This window comes from Neocloeon triangulifer, unplaced genomic scaffold (genome assembly GCF_031216515.1).
Source record: "Neocloeon triangulifer isolate White Clay Creek 2 clone unplaced genomic scaffold, ASM3121651v1 ptg000002l, whole genome shotgun sequence".
In the NCBI taxonomy this organism is placed as follows: Eukaryota; Metazoa; Arthropoda; class Insecta; order Ephemeroptera; family Baetidae; genus Neocloeon; species Neocloeon triangulifer.
In genome coordinates this window covers 6,782,818-6,801,251 of record NW_026775545.1, presented here as the reverse complement: position 1 = coordinate 6,801,251, position 18,434 = coordinate 6,782,818, and the positions used below count along the sequence as shown (strand labels likewise).

Here is an 18,434-nt window from a genome sequence, read left to right as displayed (position 1 = left end):
GTGTTAAGGGCGTATTTAAAAAGGTTTCTGTTTGCCAATTGTTACACTTTTGAAATTTTATTACTTTTATTAAAAATCCTGAAACCACATAAGCCATGAGCAAACAATTCCTAAAAAAGCGAAAACTGTTGTGTAGTAAGTAGATCCTAATCCAGCCTTTGGCATGTATTTAATTATTTCTTCATAACCTTTTAATAAATTAAAATTTTCAATCAAATATGAATTAATTTTTTGTAAAACTCACCTCGCAAATAAATCGGAATTTGCGACTGCACTTGTAGTCAGCGAGTCCATTGAGTTGAGTTTGGTTGTTGCCAATGTGGAGCGCCACACAGGCCTGCAGCCAGTTGTTCAAACTGGGCTCGCCCTTACGCCATCGCGCGTCAGTGGTCATCAGTTTGTTGGTGCCGCACCAAGTGTACTTGCCAGGACACATGTCGTCACTGGCGGACGTCCAGACGGTTGCGTTTTTCTTTTGGTATTCCTCTGTGGAAAATTATTAGTCCATTTTTTTGATAAAATATAAAAGTTAGTGTACTTTGAATGACTTCGGCGATGCAAGCCTGATCCTCCGCCGTCTCGATTGTGATGGGCTTCAGTTTCAGAGAGCAATGACACGCCTTGCTAGCATCCGCAAAGCTGACCTAAAGATTTGATGCGGAAATTTTTTTAAAGACTCTAGATAAATTTGTACCCTGTTCTTGCTCAAATACATTGTCCTACCGCACGCAGTTTTTGGCTCACCAAAAGTCACATTGACTGAATTAAAAATTTACTAAATTTTTTTTCATTTCAATTATTTGATAATTTTACCGAAATCATCCATAAGCTCAGGGTCCTTCATTGAAAAAATTATGAATCAGCGCAAAAAAAAAAAATATTTATGATTTTCAAACCGATTCTCTGCAATCGTGCTGTGGACACATGGCCCTGGTGCAATCAGCAAGTGTGACGACAACGGGTGGAGCGACCGTAGTCATTACAGATCCCAAAAGTACAGGCTTCTTGGACTGTAGTGAAAAAAAAATTAGCTCGTTAATTCAATATATTGAAATGACATTTTCATCAAACCTCGCAGACGAACTTCATCATTTTGTCGCAGTTGTTGTCGTTCAAAGTGAACTTGACGCTGTCCCAGGCAATCATATCAATGTTGACGCAGTGCTCGTTCCCCTCGGCATTGTTCGGCTCCAAGTACAACCACGGAATGTTCCGGCCAAACTCCTGTCCTCCTTGACCGCACCAGCCAAAGTTGCCCTCACAACCAAGATCAGAACCGCCCGTCCAGTACTGCTCGTTAATTTCCAAGTAGTCCTCGAGCTGATTGCCTTTGGTTCGATTCTCGATGCTGACGAGCCGCATGTCAATGGCACAGCAAGCGTCTAAAGCCTCCTTGAATCTCAGCTAAAGAATATGCTAATTATTTCTTTAGTAAAAAAAAAATACAAATAGTACTTTTATTTTGCTGATGAAGTACGTTTGGTTTCCAACAAGTTGAATTCTACCAAGTTCTCCAGACACTTTAATTAAAGAAATTGGCATTGGAGTTTAAGACAAATTGATATATTTAGAACTGAATTTTACGATTTAAACGTGTGTACGATGGAGGTTCGAAGTACATGTTCTGCATTATAAAAAGTTAATTTTATGCATTCTTTCTAGTAAGTCGTCTTTACGTTTTTTGTGCAATTAATCGCAGGGCATGTTGGTGCGGTGCATTTTTGTCCTTGTCTAGCTCGCACTTTGTCTTTCATTTCATGCTTGAGACCGGGTGCCTAGAGAAATGTATTTAAATTTAGTTGCAAATTGAAATTTACGCCTTTTTGCTTAACAAATTTAAATTACCTCGCAAATGTAATTATTTTTACTTGAGCAAGAGCTACGATCGACGCCGCATTTCTTAACGTCGTCATTGTAAAGCTTCAGTATGGCGCAATCACCGTACACGGACGTTGCTTGCTGTTTCCACACCGTGTTTTTGGGAGACGTTCGCCCTGTGGAGCACCAACCCACCACATCGTTGCAGTCACTTGATAAACGACCGCTTGTCCAGAAGAAGTTGTACCCCTCAAAAATATCTAGTAATACATTAGTTTCTTTTAAAAAAGTTGTTAAATTTTAACCTTTGTGGAGCTTTTGAAGATTCGCTATATCGTCAAATGATTCCACCGCCAATAGGCGCATTCCCAATTTGCAGCATACACTTTCAGCGTCGTCTGCCTTGGTCTAAAGATGCAAAATAAGCTAACTAGTTTAGAAAAAAAATTTAATTGCCGACCGATCTGACGCCGAAAAAGTAAGTTTTGTTGTTGATTGACCGCAATTTTCCTTCTTTTATATCGACTATTGAAAAAAATTTCATTTAATTTAAACTTTTATTATAAATATTAAAGATACTCGCCTAAAATCTTTCCATTTCCATCAGTCATGGAACTCTGAAAGAAAAAACAAACGAATCACGTATCAGTTGTGCAAAAATTAAAAACTGTGGTGGAAAACATTCGACGCATTTGTTTGCACCGGAAAGTAGCCACTAACGCAAAAAATCTATTGTGCTACTGAAAACTCGGCAGTATTGCATTTAAAATTTACAGAGCGAGAAAAAGTTAGCAAAATAAAATCGAAACTTTCTATTGAGGATTATATTATTTTTTCTTTGTAAATAAGCATAATTGAATAAACTCACGTCTGGTTTGCATGATATTTCTGGGCAAACTGGGCACTGCATTTCGGTGCTTCCTGTATTACATAACATCAAGGAACCAGATTTAATCAGTAAAATTGAAATAAAAAACTGATATTTCTAAATTAAGCTTCTAACTGATTTTTTAATAAAATTTTATTACCAGCCCTAGAAGAAAAGTTAATATTAGATTGGTTAATTTACAAAACGACAGACGAGCTCACGGTGTAACAGATTGTCCAGATCCTTTTACGATACCTGAAATATAAATTTTTGTAATATTTTTTGTAAATATTTTTGGCTAACTGACCATCCGCTACATCAGAACCGTGATCATCGTAGTAATATTCTTCTTCGTCAGTTGAAAGTATCAAATCAAATTGCTACGAAGCAGATTGCATAAAAGGAAATTTTAATTTTTCGTTGAATTCACAATGTATAATAGATTAATAAATAATTGTTTTTTTAGTTAATTGTTAAAACACAAAAATAATTAACTAATTGGATTAATACTTCAGAATGGAAAATTATTTTTGAATAAATTCCATAAATTATATCCGAGGAATGAAAACTCTTCAATACAATTTTTTACTGTTTGAGTCAGTTAAAAAATACTGATGGATGCGGTCAGACTCAGAAAACATGCGTTTCTCGTGAATTTTATGCTTCAATAAAGATTCATTTTTCATATTCCAAATAAGTGAGTGCTTGATGAAATATTATCAATTGTTAAAACATTTGATTTAATCAAACTCACCGATAGAAATATGATTGAAAGGGCTATACCCAGTGCAGCATGATAGAAGTGCTGCATGCTATCTGCAGCGTGAATTCACGCTGAAAATCGATGATATGGCTCGCGGCGGGACTACCAGAATTTTTTCATCAAGCTTCGGCAGAAACAGAGAAAAATATGGCAGCGGCCGCAGCTTCCTGAGTTCGTCAGCGCCGAGCACCAAGGCCGTTTGGACAATTAAAAGCGGAACAGCCGCCATAGTGGGACACAGCAACACCGGCAACTCTCACGCGCACGCCTTTAGAATCGAACGGCAAGACCGTCGCGTTGTCAACGTCACCACCACACATGCAGGATACACATCAGTGATGCAGCTTCCGATTTCCACAGAAGCACAAATAATACGCTTATCATAATTCATATGTGCTTTCCCGCGTGTGACATTCGGAAAATGCCAAGTGCGATTGGACTCTCCTTGTTAATGAGAGGTCACAAGTGTAATCAAATAAAAATTACACTGCATTTTTTGAGTAAAATTATTATTTATTTTGTGTAAAAAGAATATAATAAAACAATAATAAAAACTCTCTATAAGAGATAAGTAAAAAACTAAAGTAATCATATAACAAGTGACTAGAAATTATGAGTGCAAAATTGAAAATCCGCATAAAAATTAGCAAATCTGAATTTGTCCTATCTAGTTTTGTGATTGGCTTTCTAAAACATCTATATGAATGGTCAGGTTTCGGCGAATTTCATCACATTTTAAAGCAAGCCAGAGACATCACGGCCACAGACGCCACCCGCGCTTGCATTTTTGCAAATAATGCAGATGTTGCATTTTACAGCTGAAGTTATAAGACATTTTTTCTTCTATCCTCGGTGGGGAAATTCTTGATCTGCGCGTTGATCCAGGGCAGGTAATATGCAAGTCGGGTGTAAACATCGGGATAGCCAGGCCGGCCGCAGCCCGACCCGAAAGCAGTTATTCCAGCTAAGTACCACCTTCCGTCGGCCATATTGCACTGGAGGGGTCCTCCAGAATCACCCTGGAATTGATAGAATTAGAATAGTTAAAACAAAATTCTCATACAGTTCAGTCGCAGAAAATAAAACTCATGCAAATGATCCATTTAGCTCGAAACATTTCCTGTTTCAATATTAAATCATAACTTATCATAATTTCAAAAAAATTTCAATCTTCAATTTTGATGTTTGTTCTTTTCTTGTCAAAAGATATATATTAAAAATTCTAATACCTAATACAATTTTTTTTATCAAAAAATTATAAAAAATATTAATAAGATTAAGGATATTTTATAAATAATTTAAAATAAAAAATATAATTGAAAAAATTTAAATTTATATGAACTTAAAAACAAAACAAAATAATGTAAACATTTTATAATTTTAATAATTTTAAATAATAAAAAATAATTGCAATTTACAAGACATGTTCCTGACGTCAATCCACCCTTTCCTGACGCGCACAGGTGGCCCGCGTTCAGGGTGAGGTTGTATGTGGAAAGGTAGAGGTTTCGGCAGACACTGCTGGATACGACGGTCAGGTGCACATGAGCTCTGGGGCCAGGGGCGCCGGATCTTCGAGTGAGGATGTTGGGCGCCGGGACGCCGCTCCAGCCACTGGCCACGCATCGAACGCCCAGGTAGCCCTGGCCACCCTTTGGGAGGCACACGGGCACGTACGGGGCAGGGGTTGACAATTGCACCAAGGCTGGAATGGGGACAACAAAAGAAAGAAAGAAAGTGTTGAGGCGATTAAAAGTGTGTGACCGCAAGCAAGGAAAAGAATTCGCGAAAAAAGTGTAAAAATGTAGGTTTTACTTTCCCTAGCTGCACGAGCGAGCAAATCAATCTGCAATTCATAACCGGCTTATTGTCACCGCAAAAAAAAACGCCACTGTTGTCGATGAAATTTGGGTCAACGTTTTAATAAGACAAGTGGTCTTGAACTGACACTCTATTTGATGAGCAAAAACGAATAATTTTATTTAAAAAATTCCATTTTTATACCGCACGCATTCGTGTAAATGTAAATTTTTTCGTGAGAAAATTTGCGATCATTTTCACCCAAGCTCTTGACACCCAAGTCTATTTCTCTATTTTCGGCACGCACGCGACCACAAATCATTCAAACAACAGTCAGAGAAAGTGGTTAATAGTGCGTTTAATAAGATCGTAAATGAAAGAAAGCGATTGGATGTGATGTTTAATTGCAGCGAATACAAAATTAGCTGTCCAGACAGAGAGAGTCATCTGCTCACTTTTTATGCAAAAAGGTAATTTACAAATTAATCGACCGAATTACTGAAAAGCAGCAGCTGTCCCTTTATTTTCGCTTTCTTTGCTCTGCTCATTTTCCTCGAACGGAGACGCTTGACAAAAATAACTGTTCCATGCAAAGCAAACAAAGTCAAACTGCGCATCGAACTCTCTCGTTTGTATATTTTATTTTTTTAGCCAGTGTACTCCTCATGCATCAGTTATTGGCATTTTAATTGATTTCAGTCGACGCTCACTCTCGAAGTCTCGGCAGATAATTAAGGGGCGTTCAATTTAGAAAAGCTCGTTCCCTTATACAAATCAAGCGCACACACACCGTGCTATTAAATCAAAACCGCTCCTGAATTAATCATGTTCATGTATATTTTGATTTTTCAACCTCGACTCTCTCGCTCGGTGCTCCCGATTCAAAATAAATATAATCGTAACTGTGCGGCGGATTACACTCTATTCGCTGCGAGACGAACGCGAGATCGTCACGATCTTTTTCGTTGTCAAACGGCACTGCCAATTAATTAGAATGCATGTATTTACGCACCAATGTCGTGATTGTAGCCGGCGAACTTCTCGTGAATAACAATCTCCTTGATCGCAAACCTCCGCAGCTCCGGGCCAAACTGGACGCTCCACAGATGGGAGATCGGAAGGGCGTACTTTTCACTGGAATTCATTAGAAGAATAATTATTGAAATGATTCAGTCGATTAAAAAAATTAGGTATGAATTTAGAATGTATATGTGTGGCAGTGAAAATTTCTAGCCTCGTCTAGAAATAACTGAAATAAGACTATAGAAGTACAAAATTGTACATCTCATTCGAAGAGGATTAAAATAAACTAACTTCACAACGTAATTATTTTAAAATAATGATCAAACTATACATTTTATTAAATTAAAAAAAAAAAATTGAAATTGTTCACAGGTTTCTTGGATGTTATCAAGATAACTTGCATTTATTTATTATTATATTTATCTAAGTATAATTATTTGTTTCTACCACCTTTCTTTTTTTACGTTAGAGTAAAGTTTTTTTGAAATTAAAGCTGTATTTTATACAGGTCACAAGCAACAACTAAATGCATCATATTGGCATGTGCATTATCTTTACTGAAACACAATTTTCAGTTTCCATACTTGCACACTTACTTAAGCAAATAGAATAAAAATAATGATCATTTATTTCAAAGTTATGCAAAATTTTTATTAAATCATTGTTATTTTAATTATATATATTTCATTAATTTTTTCTGAACTTTAACAAATTGGTGTTGCTTACTTTTTTATACAGTGGGCCGCAGTGACTACCCAACTTTGGTGAATCAAAACTCCTCCACAGATATGTCCAACATAGCCCATACCTGGGTGCAAAAGTTGTAGAGAGACCTAAAAAAAAAGAGAATTTTTCAGTTTCAATTCAAGATTTGTTTATATTGGATTTGATGCAGGGCAATATTATAAAAAGAAGTAAAGAATTTTTGAGTCGATTGGAATTGACTAATTGCATACTATAAAAACTATCAAGAAACTCACCATCCAAGGGGATGATCCCTCCGGACTAGGAATGCCCCCAACAACCCTGCTGACTCCCGACTCCCGCAGTCGTCCTTGCCGGTGGTTGGCAAAGACTGACGTTGTCCCGCAATTTTGCAGCAAATCATCTGAAAAAAAGGAGAAAAAATACATTGATCATCAGTATTTTTGGAGGTATATAGAGACCTAAATTCTATGAAAGCGAGAATAATTTCTTGATTTGAGAGAAACGAATCAGCCGATTATTCACGGATAATTCTTTCTAACAAGCAGTGCGATCAGTTGCTTACTTTATAGCTTGCGCACACCTTTTTTACTGTGGTAAATAACGTGAATTTCTCCAAATGAAGTGTTATTTTTTTGTTAGAAAAATGAGGAAAAAATTAAAGATACAGATACATGATTTACTTGAATGACTTTAGTCTCAAATCACCCACAAACACATGTAATTATTTTAGACTGGAAATTAGACACAAAGCTTCACTCACTTAAAAAGAAGATAAGTTGTAAAAAAAAATTAAGCTTTATGGGTCCACTTTTGAGGAGGTAGCAGACTGAAACTATCATTTCCACTGAATCAAATATCCTTACTTAAATTAGTGCAAAAAAAATTAAGCTGGTTATTGCGCTGAACTCAAAATATTTCTGTACTGTAAAATTTAATTAATTCTAAGTTCTAACTTATTTTAAAGGTGTTTGCTTTTTTAATTTTAATTGTGAGTTAATTTAAAGGAGGTTAATTCCTTATAATTTTAACTACTTAATTTTATATAGCATTGTTAATTGATTTATTTTTAAACTCTGTTGATTTATTCAGTTGTATATATTCATGTGCGTATTCTGAGTAAGAAAATTGTAATATTTCATATCAGTATTATAATATTAATTCCCCTCTGATTACTATCTCAATTGACTTTTGTGAGTCTTATATTTCCAATTGCAAAAAATACAATATCTAGATTCCAGAAATTATTATCTATATTTTTTTAAATCAATAATACACTACTTAAGTAAAAATTATTAAAATATAGTATTAAAGTTTTAATTAGACAAGAAATAAAATTGTATTTAAAAATTATTATCAAGAAATTAAAAATATTTTTAAATGAAAACTTAAGTTTATTGTTTTTTTTATATTATTAATTAAAATACTTTTTACCTTTTGTAGCAAATGTTGTAAAAGAGATGGTGACAAGGTCAAGGGCGGCGCAGACAAAGATGAGCAGCCGAGCGCTGCTGGACATGCCGAAGTCGCTGCTGGCGGGTGTGCAGGTGCTGTGGCCGCCGCGGAGGCTGACAAATAAGTAAATGAAAAGCAAGAGCTGCGCGTTCGCCGCCACGATCTGCAGGGAGACACTGTGCCTTGGCTGAACCACTAACCTACATCCGGCCTCCCTGGACTGCCGCAGCCTTTCTTGGCTCTCGCGACGGCTAATTCGCCTCGCGCGCCGGCTAACTAACCTGGCCAAGCCGTGCACAATAATATACTAACTAATAGCCCAACTTTCACTGTCGAATATAATAACAAACCGCGAGAGGCTCGCGTGCCAAACTGATTTGCATTATTATCTCGCGCGATCAATCAATCTCTTCTCCCGCGCGCGATGATTCCTCGCGATGCGTTTGTTTATTATCGTTGCTGCCATACCGCAGGAAAAAAACACGCGGCCAGCGAAAGTACAAAAAGGAAAATGAGAAGTCGGTGAAATGCGCGCACAATAGAATAAAAAATTAATATGCTCCGTACAGAGTGAAAATAAGAGTAGCGCTGCGGTAAACACATTCATATATACGTTTGCTTTGCTTGGAGAAAGAAAATTTATGCGAATAATTCTATAAGAAATGAGCTCGCGGATGAACTTCCAGATGTCATTTAATTGCTAGAAAAATTTCAGCATGTCATTCAAGAGTAAAAGTCGGTTGAGCATTTAACAGTGAAAATTGGGTATATAATGACGGCATAAAATTCTTGAATTTATTTTCTGCAAGATTTCTTTCCTTCCTTACCCAAAAAAGGTTTATTTATCATTGAGCGAAAAATACAATATAATAGCAGTTCATTAAACACAAATGAATTAAAATTTCGTGCAATAATCATTACTCAACAATTAAACTAATAATAAGGCACTATTGTCTTTGTATTGATTCTATTTGAAATTTATTAAGCCTGAAAATTTTTAATTTCCACAAGTTTTTAGTCCCAGAAATTTAAAAGACAGTAAATTGAAATGAATATTTGGATGCTAAGTTTATATTTCATTTTCACATTATACTTTGTTTTTCTAATAATCATCTACAATTTTGTTTTGCGGTAATAAATTTGAAGTACTTTACATAGACATAAAATTCACCTCTTGCAATAATTATTGTAATAAATTGAAAATTTTTATTTTAAGGCAAAGGTCAAAAAGGAAAGATCATATTGGCATGTAAGCATTTTCATAATTTTAATTACAAATAAAATAAAAAGTTGTCGGAGTAACAAAATCTTCTTCAAATTACAGAATTTGAGTTAATGAACTTTATATAAAAATGTAAAGATCTGTGTTGCACGACATTTGTTTACATCTTAAAAGTGTACCAATTAAGTACAATTATATAGAAAATATGTCACATTACAAAAAGTAAGAAAAGTAAAATGCAGACTATGCCAATAGTGCAATATAAGTTATTATGCTAAAAAATGTATATTATAATAATTATTATATATATATATTCAAAATTAACTAAAATCAAAGTATTTTAATATTCTTGTAATGTCTATTAATAAGATGAGAAAATTAATATTATTATTAAAAATTTATGATGTTATATTTTACAAATGTACATTAAAGTACCAATATTTGATATTTGGTAATAACAATAAGGATAATGTTGTATACATAGATGACTTATAATAAACAAGTGGTAAGTACGTGCTGCCTCTTCTCGTCAACACACGAACTATTAAGTCCAGCCTCTACTGCCAACATAATATTAATGGACCCTCATTTATTTAATATTTGTTTCTTCTTATCTTTGGCATTTAACATAATGAGCAGAGAAAATCTAAATTTCTGTTCCAATTAAAATTTCAAAAATGCAGCTCGCTCATGAATAAGTGGAGTCAGATAATAACGAGTGGAATGTTGTGATTCTGTTCGGTTGGCACGTGTGGCAGCGCCACCGTGGTGCGCCTGTCAAGCAGCAGTCCGTCTGCATTCCCCGAAACAAGCAAGACCGTCGACGGACGACACTCACTGATTACGGACAGAGAGTGGTTCGGGTAGTGCGATGCTCGTGCAGGGCTAGTGTCCGTCAACCCCGAGTGAACTTTTGGCCCGCGTTGGCCTCCGAGTCAATCCTTCACCGCCTGGGGATGCGGCGAGGCCGCTGAACAACATTGATCGCGCGCACGCAGGGGTGGCGTCGCACCTGAGCCGACCTGAGATGCGCCTCAGGGGCTGCTAGGGCCCCGTGCGACCTCCACCCCTAGTCGCCATGGTGCAATGTCTGCCCCCGAGCACCCTTTTGTCCGCGCTGTGGGCCGCCCTGTTGCTGCTCCTCACCTTTTCCGTCACAGCTGATACAGGTGAGTCACGCCAGTCAGGGTCTTGGTCCGCCGTCTGCGCACCTGAGTGGCCGCGGGGTTAGTGCCCGAGGTGCAGGTCGTTCCCCATCCTCTCATACAAGGGGTTTTCTTTGGCCTGTAGCCCCATTTTCAGTCAAAATTAATGGTGATCTTTAAAGAAGTAGATATAGACTTTTCAGTATTATCGACTAAAGATGTTTTATATAAAATATTAGAAAAAAATGAAAATAATTAAATAAATGGCCTAAAATGAGAGTTTCTAATAATTATTTAAAAATAACTAACATTATATTGATATTTCTATCATTTATAAAAGTAAATTAAATTGTTAAAATCATTAATAATTAAATAAAAAACCAATTTTTAATTATATTTTATGCTTATTAAAAATATTTTTCCTATTTAATTAAATTAAATGTCAACAATTCGAACATTTATAAAAGTTAGTAAAATTGTTAAAATCATTAATAATTAAATTAAAACCAATTTTTAATTATATGCTTATTTCAAACATTTTTTTCCATTTTTTTCTATATTCAATTATAACAAATATTTAAACGTTTTATCTGAGCAAATGCAGTAATTTTGAGAATAAAATGTTTTAATTTTTTTGGTGCCCTGGAAATGGTGCTTTGTTCTTATTTGAAAACATTCATGCAATTTTATTCGAAGCCTCTGACATTGGTGCCAGTCAGGCTACGCAACTTTGACTATTTATTGGAAGTTTTTGTCTCGCTTTTTCTGCCACACTGCCCTTTATTATGCAAATTGCTCAGCTATTTTTGCATTGGGCTTTGGTGAAAAATGTCGAGGACGGTCGCAAATAGCTGTCATTTGTTTAAAAGGCTTCCATGCACGCGCTCCATTTGCCAAAAATGAGCTTTTGCTGCGGCACTTTTTCCTCACCTGTGAGGTTTTGCACGACACATGCAGCATACTTTGCGACTTCCATTGGCCATCAAATCCAGTTAGGCACCAAGGCTGGAACATCGACCAAATATTTTATTTTTTTTATCAGTTTGCCTCTTAAGATCAATTGCAATAAAATCTACTTATAAATCAAGAATTTTCCGAAAATGAGAGTAAAAAAAATGCTGATAGAGAACTTAATTTTAGTCAGAACTCAAATAACATAATTTGTGGTTGCTTCCATTTTTATTTGAAAAAATAGATAATGCTGAAAAAAAAATATTTTTTATATAAATTTTTTATATCTTGTTTGTGAACTGGAAAGAAAATGAATTTCATAGCAATGAAATGGAGAAGATAACTTTCCTCGGCAAAAAATAATCATCACTCCATATTCCGAAGCGGCACAAGCGTGCCGAAGTTATAATTAAATTGCGTATCCGCCACGTTTGTAATTACCAAACTAATTAATTATTCACCAAGGGTTGACATTCATTTGCAGCGACGCCGCATATGTTCGCTCTCAAACTTTGACAATAATCACTTCCAACCAGCGATACACAAGAATATACGAAACGTGCAATCAAAATGCAAATTCGATCGCTTTGTGCCGTTGCGTCGGGATAAATTTGAAATTAACACCGCGAGAGATTCGGATCGCTGGAAAAAAAAGAGCACACGCCTTGCCTAAGGCCGAACGCATTTTTCGAGCCCAACTGACGCTCACCTGGTCCCAGGTATATAAAATTCTCCCTGAGCAGATGCTGCAGCGAGATAGCATCTGACGGACGGAGAATATAAAACTCAAGGGGAAACAATTTCGGGTCTTTAATAATTCACCACGAAATAATAATGCGTGTGTGTGCCTTACCGCCGGCTTTGCTTTCCAAGTCGAAACGCCAAAGAATGTTCCCACGAAAACGCATCTCTCTCGAGAGATAGGCTCGGGCTAATCCTTTGATTAATGAATGAGGCGGAATTTCGGGAAAACAACGACTTATTCCTCGTGTGTGGAGCTTAAGATTATTTCGGGCACGGCAATCTTCGTTAATGAGTGGTGGATTTGTGGGTGGAAAGTGAGAATTTGTGATGAACGTCGAGTTTTAAGTCAGGCACGTCAGAAGGGAGGAAAGGTTGAGACAGGAAAAGACGGCCTGAATAAGAAAGACTGACTGAGGTTTCATTAAGTTTTTAAAGTTCATTTCAATTTGGCATAAAATTTTAAATGATTGATGTGAGCATATTTTAAATTTATTAGAAATTATATAGCGAACAAAAACTTTGGTAAAAACTTGATGGCAACCAATATGAATTTCTATATTTTTCGTTTTTTTTTGCGAGAGTTAGAATTATGACTGATATATCAGAAGAAATGCTCTGAAAAAAATTGTAGGTAGAAAAAAGTTTTGGGCTAAAATCAATTTAAAAAAAGTTAATTCACTGCCTACTCTGTTTGAAGCTTACAATATTTAAAATATTATTATTATTCCGAGGCCTAACTCTTGATAATTAATATTAAATCATTTTTCCCATTTTCAAAATGAACTGTACTATTTTTATACATTTTCATCATATTGGAAAAATTCCTAAAACTGGCAATGTAAATATTTGAAGGAAAAACATGCAAGTGGAAATTCAAATCACAAATTACGATGAGCATCATCATTCATCATAATTTTTGTATCAGTCGTTTTTGGTGTTCGCAGCATATTCCACGGGTTGTTAAAGAGAACAAAACAAACTGGTGTGTATAATCAAATTGGCTGTCCGCCTTGACGTGATATGCACTTTATCGAATCGAGTTGATGGAGGAAGTGAAAAATGAGCGTTCCGCCGAGCGCTGCTTTGCACACCCAAGAGCGCTCCGCATACATTTATTTATATACATATTTTTGTTCCATCTCTGGGGACCATTGTTACCCAGGCAGCAATCAATCTAGGGCTGCTTTTCTTTTGATGTTCCATTTTTATCAGAGCTTGAACTCCGTGGCGCGGCGAACAAAGAACAGCCACCAAGTCGATGTTTGAGTTGTTGATTAACGAGTTTCTTGGCGCAAACAAAGAGCACTTCCATAATTACACACCACACTCGAACGCTATTTATTCCAAAGGGTCTAATTGAAAATCGGCCTCATTTGCATTGTAGGGTTTCTTAATAAGCATCTAGATTTTTTTAAAGCACATTTTATATTTGAAATTTTTTCCAATATCATAAAAAGTCTTTAACGAAATATTTAATTTTCATTTCCATTAATGTTTTAAAAACTGATTCAAATTATTCAACAGATTTTATATTTTAAACGAAAGAATGTCCGATAAAAAAAAAATAATTAAAAAAGCTACGCAAAGTAAACATGAGAGCATGTATATAAAATTGTGTTTCCATACAATGAGACTTTTATCTCTGAATTCATATTTCGCGAATGACCTGCAGGAAATTTCCTCATTACACTGGCCAGGGTGGCCATGCTGAATGTTTACTTTCGCCAATTGCGGTGCTCTTTTGCCAATAAAAATTTCGCCGTTCTTTGCCATCAAACATCAGCAAACAAACAAACAAACAAGCTGGAAAAAGCAGCAGCACTTCAAAGACTTTTCCTCGCTGGCAGTGGCACAATGTGCTCTCTGAAAGCAAAAGTCGAGAGGGCCAATGTCGGTTGCATGCCTTTGAATGCAAATAAATGGCAGAAAAAATATATCATGTATATGAATGTCGGCCAAATTTCGACTCGGCCGAAGGAACACACGTGTCTCTCTGAATCATGCGTCATTTCCAGCGCAGGCAGCAAGGGGCGCAAAAATTGCAAATTTCATCTTTTTCAATTTACTATAAATACACAAACCAAAAAGCCAAATTAATTGAGGAATTCAAATAATTACATATTGTTAAGTGCATTATTAACTTTTTTGTACGTCAGTATTTTTTTTTTTATAGAAATAACAAATCAAATAACCGAAAAGAATCTTAAATATATAATCAAAGAAATAAAAAACAGAAAATTCCAAAATTTGTTTACAAAATCAGCTGGAAAAATTTAAAATGAAATTTTACATCGATCTTCTTTACAGAAAAGAAATTTCAGGATTCTTAAATAATCCAGAACTAAATCACACCAAACTCTTTTAGTTTCAAAAGAAAAAAATTAATATTCAACCTTGATGATAAGAACTGAATTTTTCGAGTTTAACACTGATCAATAAATAATTTTGTTCAAAATCAGTGTCCCTTATAGAAGCAGTGATAATTTTTTTAAAAAAAAATCGCAATTTCATTTTTCAAGCTATCAGGGTCAATTTTTTGCTCATCTTTGAGCGGTTTTTGCGCCTCCAAAGGAAGATGATTAAATTTCCGAATTTCCCGAGGGGGCCGAGCTGGCGAAAATTTCCGCGCGGCTGCTTTTTGCAGGGCCAGTCTTTGAGCGTCAAATCTGCTTAGGCGCGGCGTCGGCTGGAAATTAGCAACTGCTGCTAATCTAATAAGCGCGGCAAGTTTGCACTTTGCCATCAACTACGGCGGTCCAGCACTTTCTTGCTGTTAACAGCGCCTGCAATTAATTAATATATACGCCCGAGATCAAAGAACTTTGGGTTTGTGATCTTTTAACCTGATGCGTGCTCGAGTAAGGCGCGAGTGTGCAGGTGGGCGAGCAGCGGAAAACGCGCCAGCGCGCACATTCATTATTGTTATTTCCTGCGGAGGAGACCTAACTTGAGAGCAGAGAGATGGAAACGAGCAAGCGAGGGTCATTGCCATTCGGCCGGCACGGCTCCGTCCTCGCCGTGACTGGAAATGACAATTTGGAAACGCACGCAGGTGGAAGTGAACAAGTAAATTTGGTTGAATCACAGTTCTTGACCAATAGGAATTCAATCATCAATTTGAAATATTGGAATTTTACAATAAACCGCAGCTTTTTTCGTGTATTCAATTTAGATAATTAATTCATGAGGGAGTTTGATCAAGGAAAATATTGTAATTTTTGAAAATATAAATTATTCTTTCACTACGATTGAAAAAATTAAATTTAGTGTTGGAAATTATGCCAATTTTAATTTTTGTTCATATTTCTTCCAGCATTCGCATTTTGTTTGCTACATTTTTTCAGCGTAGAAATTTCCCACGGCTCTAGAGAGAATAAATTTTAAAACTCTTCTTCATCACACACTTAAAACTTGTGCTACTAAAATGACCTGGTTGAGAAATTTTTCCCTTAGCTCTTCATCACATCACCCTAGGGTCAAGAAGATATTTTAGAACGTTAAAATTCCGTCTTTTATGGCCCGTTTTAAGAAGTTTATTAGTTTATTATTTCTTAATGTCCTCTTTGAATAAAAGAAAAATCGATTTTTCGACCAAACAAAATTTTTTGTAAATTTAAACACGAAGAGAAAAACAATCTTTGCTGAGAGTAAAAATTTAATTGCTTTAAAAATGCATCAGTTTTACCAAGAATTTGGCTAATATAATCAAATTCAAGTAGGATTGTTTTAAATGGCATATTTTTTATAAGTTCATTATAATGTTTGTCTCTGCTGTGTGTCCCACATTGTGCGTCGTTCAAAGTTTGCGAAGCGAGCTGCGCAAAATGAGCAACTTGATGCGAAATTGCGCTTAACGGTACAGCAGTGGAAAACAAGCCAAACAGAGATCCGCTGCATGTGTAATCGATTGCGATTCTTTTTCCCTCTCGCAAAAGCATACACGCCGTTGGCACGTATTTATCGAGAAGCAAGAAGTCTCGAGCTCTCGCCATGCAAATCAGATTGAATTCCAGACCGAAAGCCAGTGGGTTTCCGCGTTGCGTTTTTCATCCAATTCCACAACCGCAGTCGGAGGCAAAGCTCGCTGGCGAATATATTTTATTACTCGACTGGCTTTCCCGACTTGCCAAACGCTTTTCTCCTCCTGTGTGTGCACAACTGAATCCCAACTCGTCGCCCTTTCAACCTACTGGCTCGTAAATAGGGCATTAACGGGCTGTAAAAGTCCCTTATGGTCATTTATCGGATCGTTGGCAGTTTATGAAATTGAAAATAAAGCTGTGGAGTGATTCTTGATTAATTTGGTCACTACAAAATGATTTTTTTCTGCGTTCTAGCATTTATAAAAAAAGCTAGAGTTCATATTAAAATCAAGTCAAAAATTTAAACTTTTATACAAAAATGTCCGATTGATGTGCAAATCGTGTTAAAATGATAAAACTTTATAGGCTTGTCCTCAGATTGAAACTATTTTTTTTTTTATATAAACGGCCTCTTCAATAATATAAGAGCCAAAAAATGTTGCCCTGGTTCATAATTATTTAATCAATTATTGCCATTATTTGTAAAAATTTAAATTCTTTAACAATTAACTTAATTACTAACCTTGAAATCGCGATTAAAAATTTAAATACTAATTCAAAAAATTCAATATTTTTAACCTTTCGCGCCTAAGTATTTGATCTTCTAGGCTTGTCTGTCTTTCTTGGTAACATCAAGTTGATGAATTAAGCAATTTATTTTTTCTTAGCCATTAAATAGACATTTCCTTCAAGGTTCAATCAATGCTAAACGTTAGATGAAAACCTATTGTTCAACCCTTGTGAGTTTTTGAATCACGATTTCAGTGTCAGTTCTGAAATTTTAAGTGTTATTTCAAATTCTAGAATAAAAATCTTTTTTATTTCCAAGTTCCATATTTTTGCTCATTTTGGCAAAGAAAAAAAAAACAATCTCGTATGTATAGTTCCGTATCTTCCTACACGCACTCATCAGCACCCAAGCGGTCGAAAGAAATGGGAAACAAGGGGGCCTCTTTCATTTAATAATCCAGTTCACTTTCACCCGCAACAATAACTCAAGTACAAAAGGCTTCGAATCGGCGAAGAAATGCTCTCTCATACAAAAAGTCCCACGCCCGCCGCCGCCGCTTTCAGTTACATAAAACGAGGCGCGTGTTTTGTTTGTTGCGCTCGCGAGAGATTTATCAAAGGGCAATGAGAAGAGCTGAGCTTTTTTCATTCTTCCTATGTATTCAGCAGATTTCTTTCTATTGTGGGAGCGAGCGAGCCGTGAAGGCAACGGAATTCCTCCAAGAGATGCTGCTCCTTTGTGCTCGCATTTCCTGGTTCGAATGCCCAATTAAGGACAGCACATTGTCACTTGTGGTGATTTATTAATCATCGACGCGGTGCCCCACATATCGCGATCACGACCCCTGTCTGCCACGCCTTTGGCTTGTATTGCAATTTCCAGCACCAGCTCTGCAAATAGGATATTGGATTTTCACTTGGGGTGCGCAAAGTTTAATTGCTACAGCACCAAAGTGGCCACAGGAGAAGCTGCAACATGCAATTATTACAAAGTTCTTTATTGATCAAGGGAATTAACTTATCAACAGAAGCTATAGGGTATCAGCGCACGTCGAGTAACATAGACCAGGCATAAATTATGTTTATATACCATTGAGCTCACTTACTTACGAAACTTAAATTATTGAAGTAAGGGTAAAATTTATGATAAACTTAAAACAACTTTGTTTTAAAAATATATCAGCTAAAATTATTAACCTTGATTGCAACTATCTGTTAAAATTTCGTACTTTGTGGTGCTGAAACTTGATAATTTTCTGCCATATCTTTATTTTGTAATTAAGAAGTTTATATTTTAGATTATAATTTATAATACGATTATAAGGTTATAATAAGGATACAGCACAAG

The 18,434-nt window shown here is 36.0% G+C and overlaps 3 protein-coding genes and 1 long non-coding RNA gene across 4 annotated transcripts in view; 1 reads left to right on the top strand and 3 right to left on the bottom strand.

Moving 5' to 3' along the window:
• Positions 1-24: 24 nt before the first annotated feature.
• Positions 25-2,758, bottom strand: LOC132205034 (uncharacterized). Its single transcript, XM_059633854.1, has 15 exons — positions 2,687-2,758; positions 2,402-2,435; positions 2,279-2,343; positions 2,124-2,226; positions 1,846-2,078; positions 1,677-1,775; positions 1,585-1,624; positions 1,456-1,520; positions 1,072-1,404; positions 897-1,010; positions 814-838; positions 695-759; positions 539-644; positions 245-486; positions 25-188 (listed from the first exon to the last, which is right to left on the bottom strand). Exons 1-15 carry the CDS (start codon positions 2,753-2,755, stop codon positions 174-176), a joined length of 1,608 nt encoding a protein of 535 aa, XP_059489837.1. The 5' UTR covers positions 2,756-2,758; the 3' UTR covers positions 25-173.
• A 128-nt stretch (positions 2,759-2,886) lies between these two features.
• On the bottom strand, positions 2,887-3,631 carry LOC132205037 (uncharacterized). The gene is made up of 3 exons (XR_009442650.1): positions 3,441-3,631; positions 2,994-3,066; positions 2,887-2,941 (listed from the first exon to the last, which is right to left on the bottom strand). It is a non-coding gene; the product is annotated as an uncharacterized LOC132205037 (long non-coding RNA).
• Positions 3,632-3,992: 361 nt separating this feature from the next.
• Positions 3,993-8,563, bottom strand: LOC132205099 (CUB and peptidase domain-containing protein 2-like). Its single transcript, XM_059633970.1, has 6 exons — positions 8,412-8,563; positions 7,253-7,380; positions 6,999-7,105; positions 6,262-6,383; positions 4,868-5,154; positions 3,993-4,468 (listed from the first exon to the last, which is right to left on the bottom strand). Exons 1-6 carry the CDS (start codon positions 8,494-8,496, stop codon positions 4,274-4,276), a joined length of 924 nt encoding a protein of 307 aa, XP_059489953.1. The 5' UTR covers positions 8,497-8,563; the 3' UTR covers positions 3,993-4,273.
• Positions 8,564-10,431: 1,868 nt separating this feature from the next.
• The window catches only part of LOC132204231 (disintegrin and metalloproteinase domain-containing protein 10), a 47,189-nt gene continuing 39,186 nt past the window's right edge, over positions 10,432-18,434 (top strand). Inside the window, exon 1 of the mRNA XM_059632607.1 lies at positions 10,432-10,823. Within this exon, the coding sequence (XP_059488590.1) occupies positions 10,733-10,823 (91 nt within the window). The 5' untranslated portion in view covers positions 10,432-10,732. The remainder of the gene's footprint in view (positions 10,824-18,434) is intronic.

Excerpts from the sequence above, each read along its gene's own strand:
- LOC132205034 (XM_059633854.1), bottom strand. The coding sequence starts at position 2,755 with ATGTTATGTAATACAGGAAGCACCGAAATGCAGTGCCCAGTTTGCCCA. Across the intron at positions 2,227-2,278 it reads ACTTTTTCGGCGTCAGATCG|ACCAAGGCAGACGACGCTGA; the intron begins GTCGGCAATTAA and ends TTGCATCTTTAG. Across the intron at positions 645-694 it reads TGTATTTGAGCAAGAACAGG|GTCAGCTTTGCGGATGCTAG; the intron begins GTACAAATTTAT and ends TCAAATCTTTAG.
- LOC132205099 (XM_059633970.1), bottom strand. The coding sequence starts at position 8,496 with ATGTCCAGCAGCGCTCGGCTGCTCATCTTTGTCTGCGCCGCCCTTGAC. Across the intron at positions 7,381-8,411 it reads TACAACATTTGCTACAAAAG|ATGATTTGCTGCAAAATTGC; the intron begins GTAAAAAGTATT and ends CCTTTTTTTCAG. Across the intron at positions 5,155-6,261 it reads CGGCTACAATCACGACATTG|CCTTGGTGCAATTGTCAACC; the intron begins GTGCGTAAATAC and ends TCCCCATTCCAG.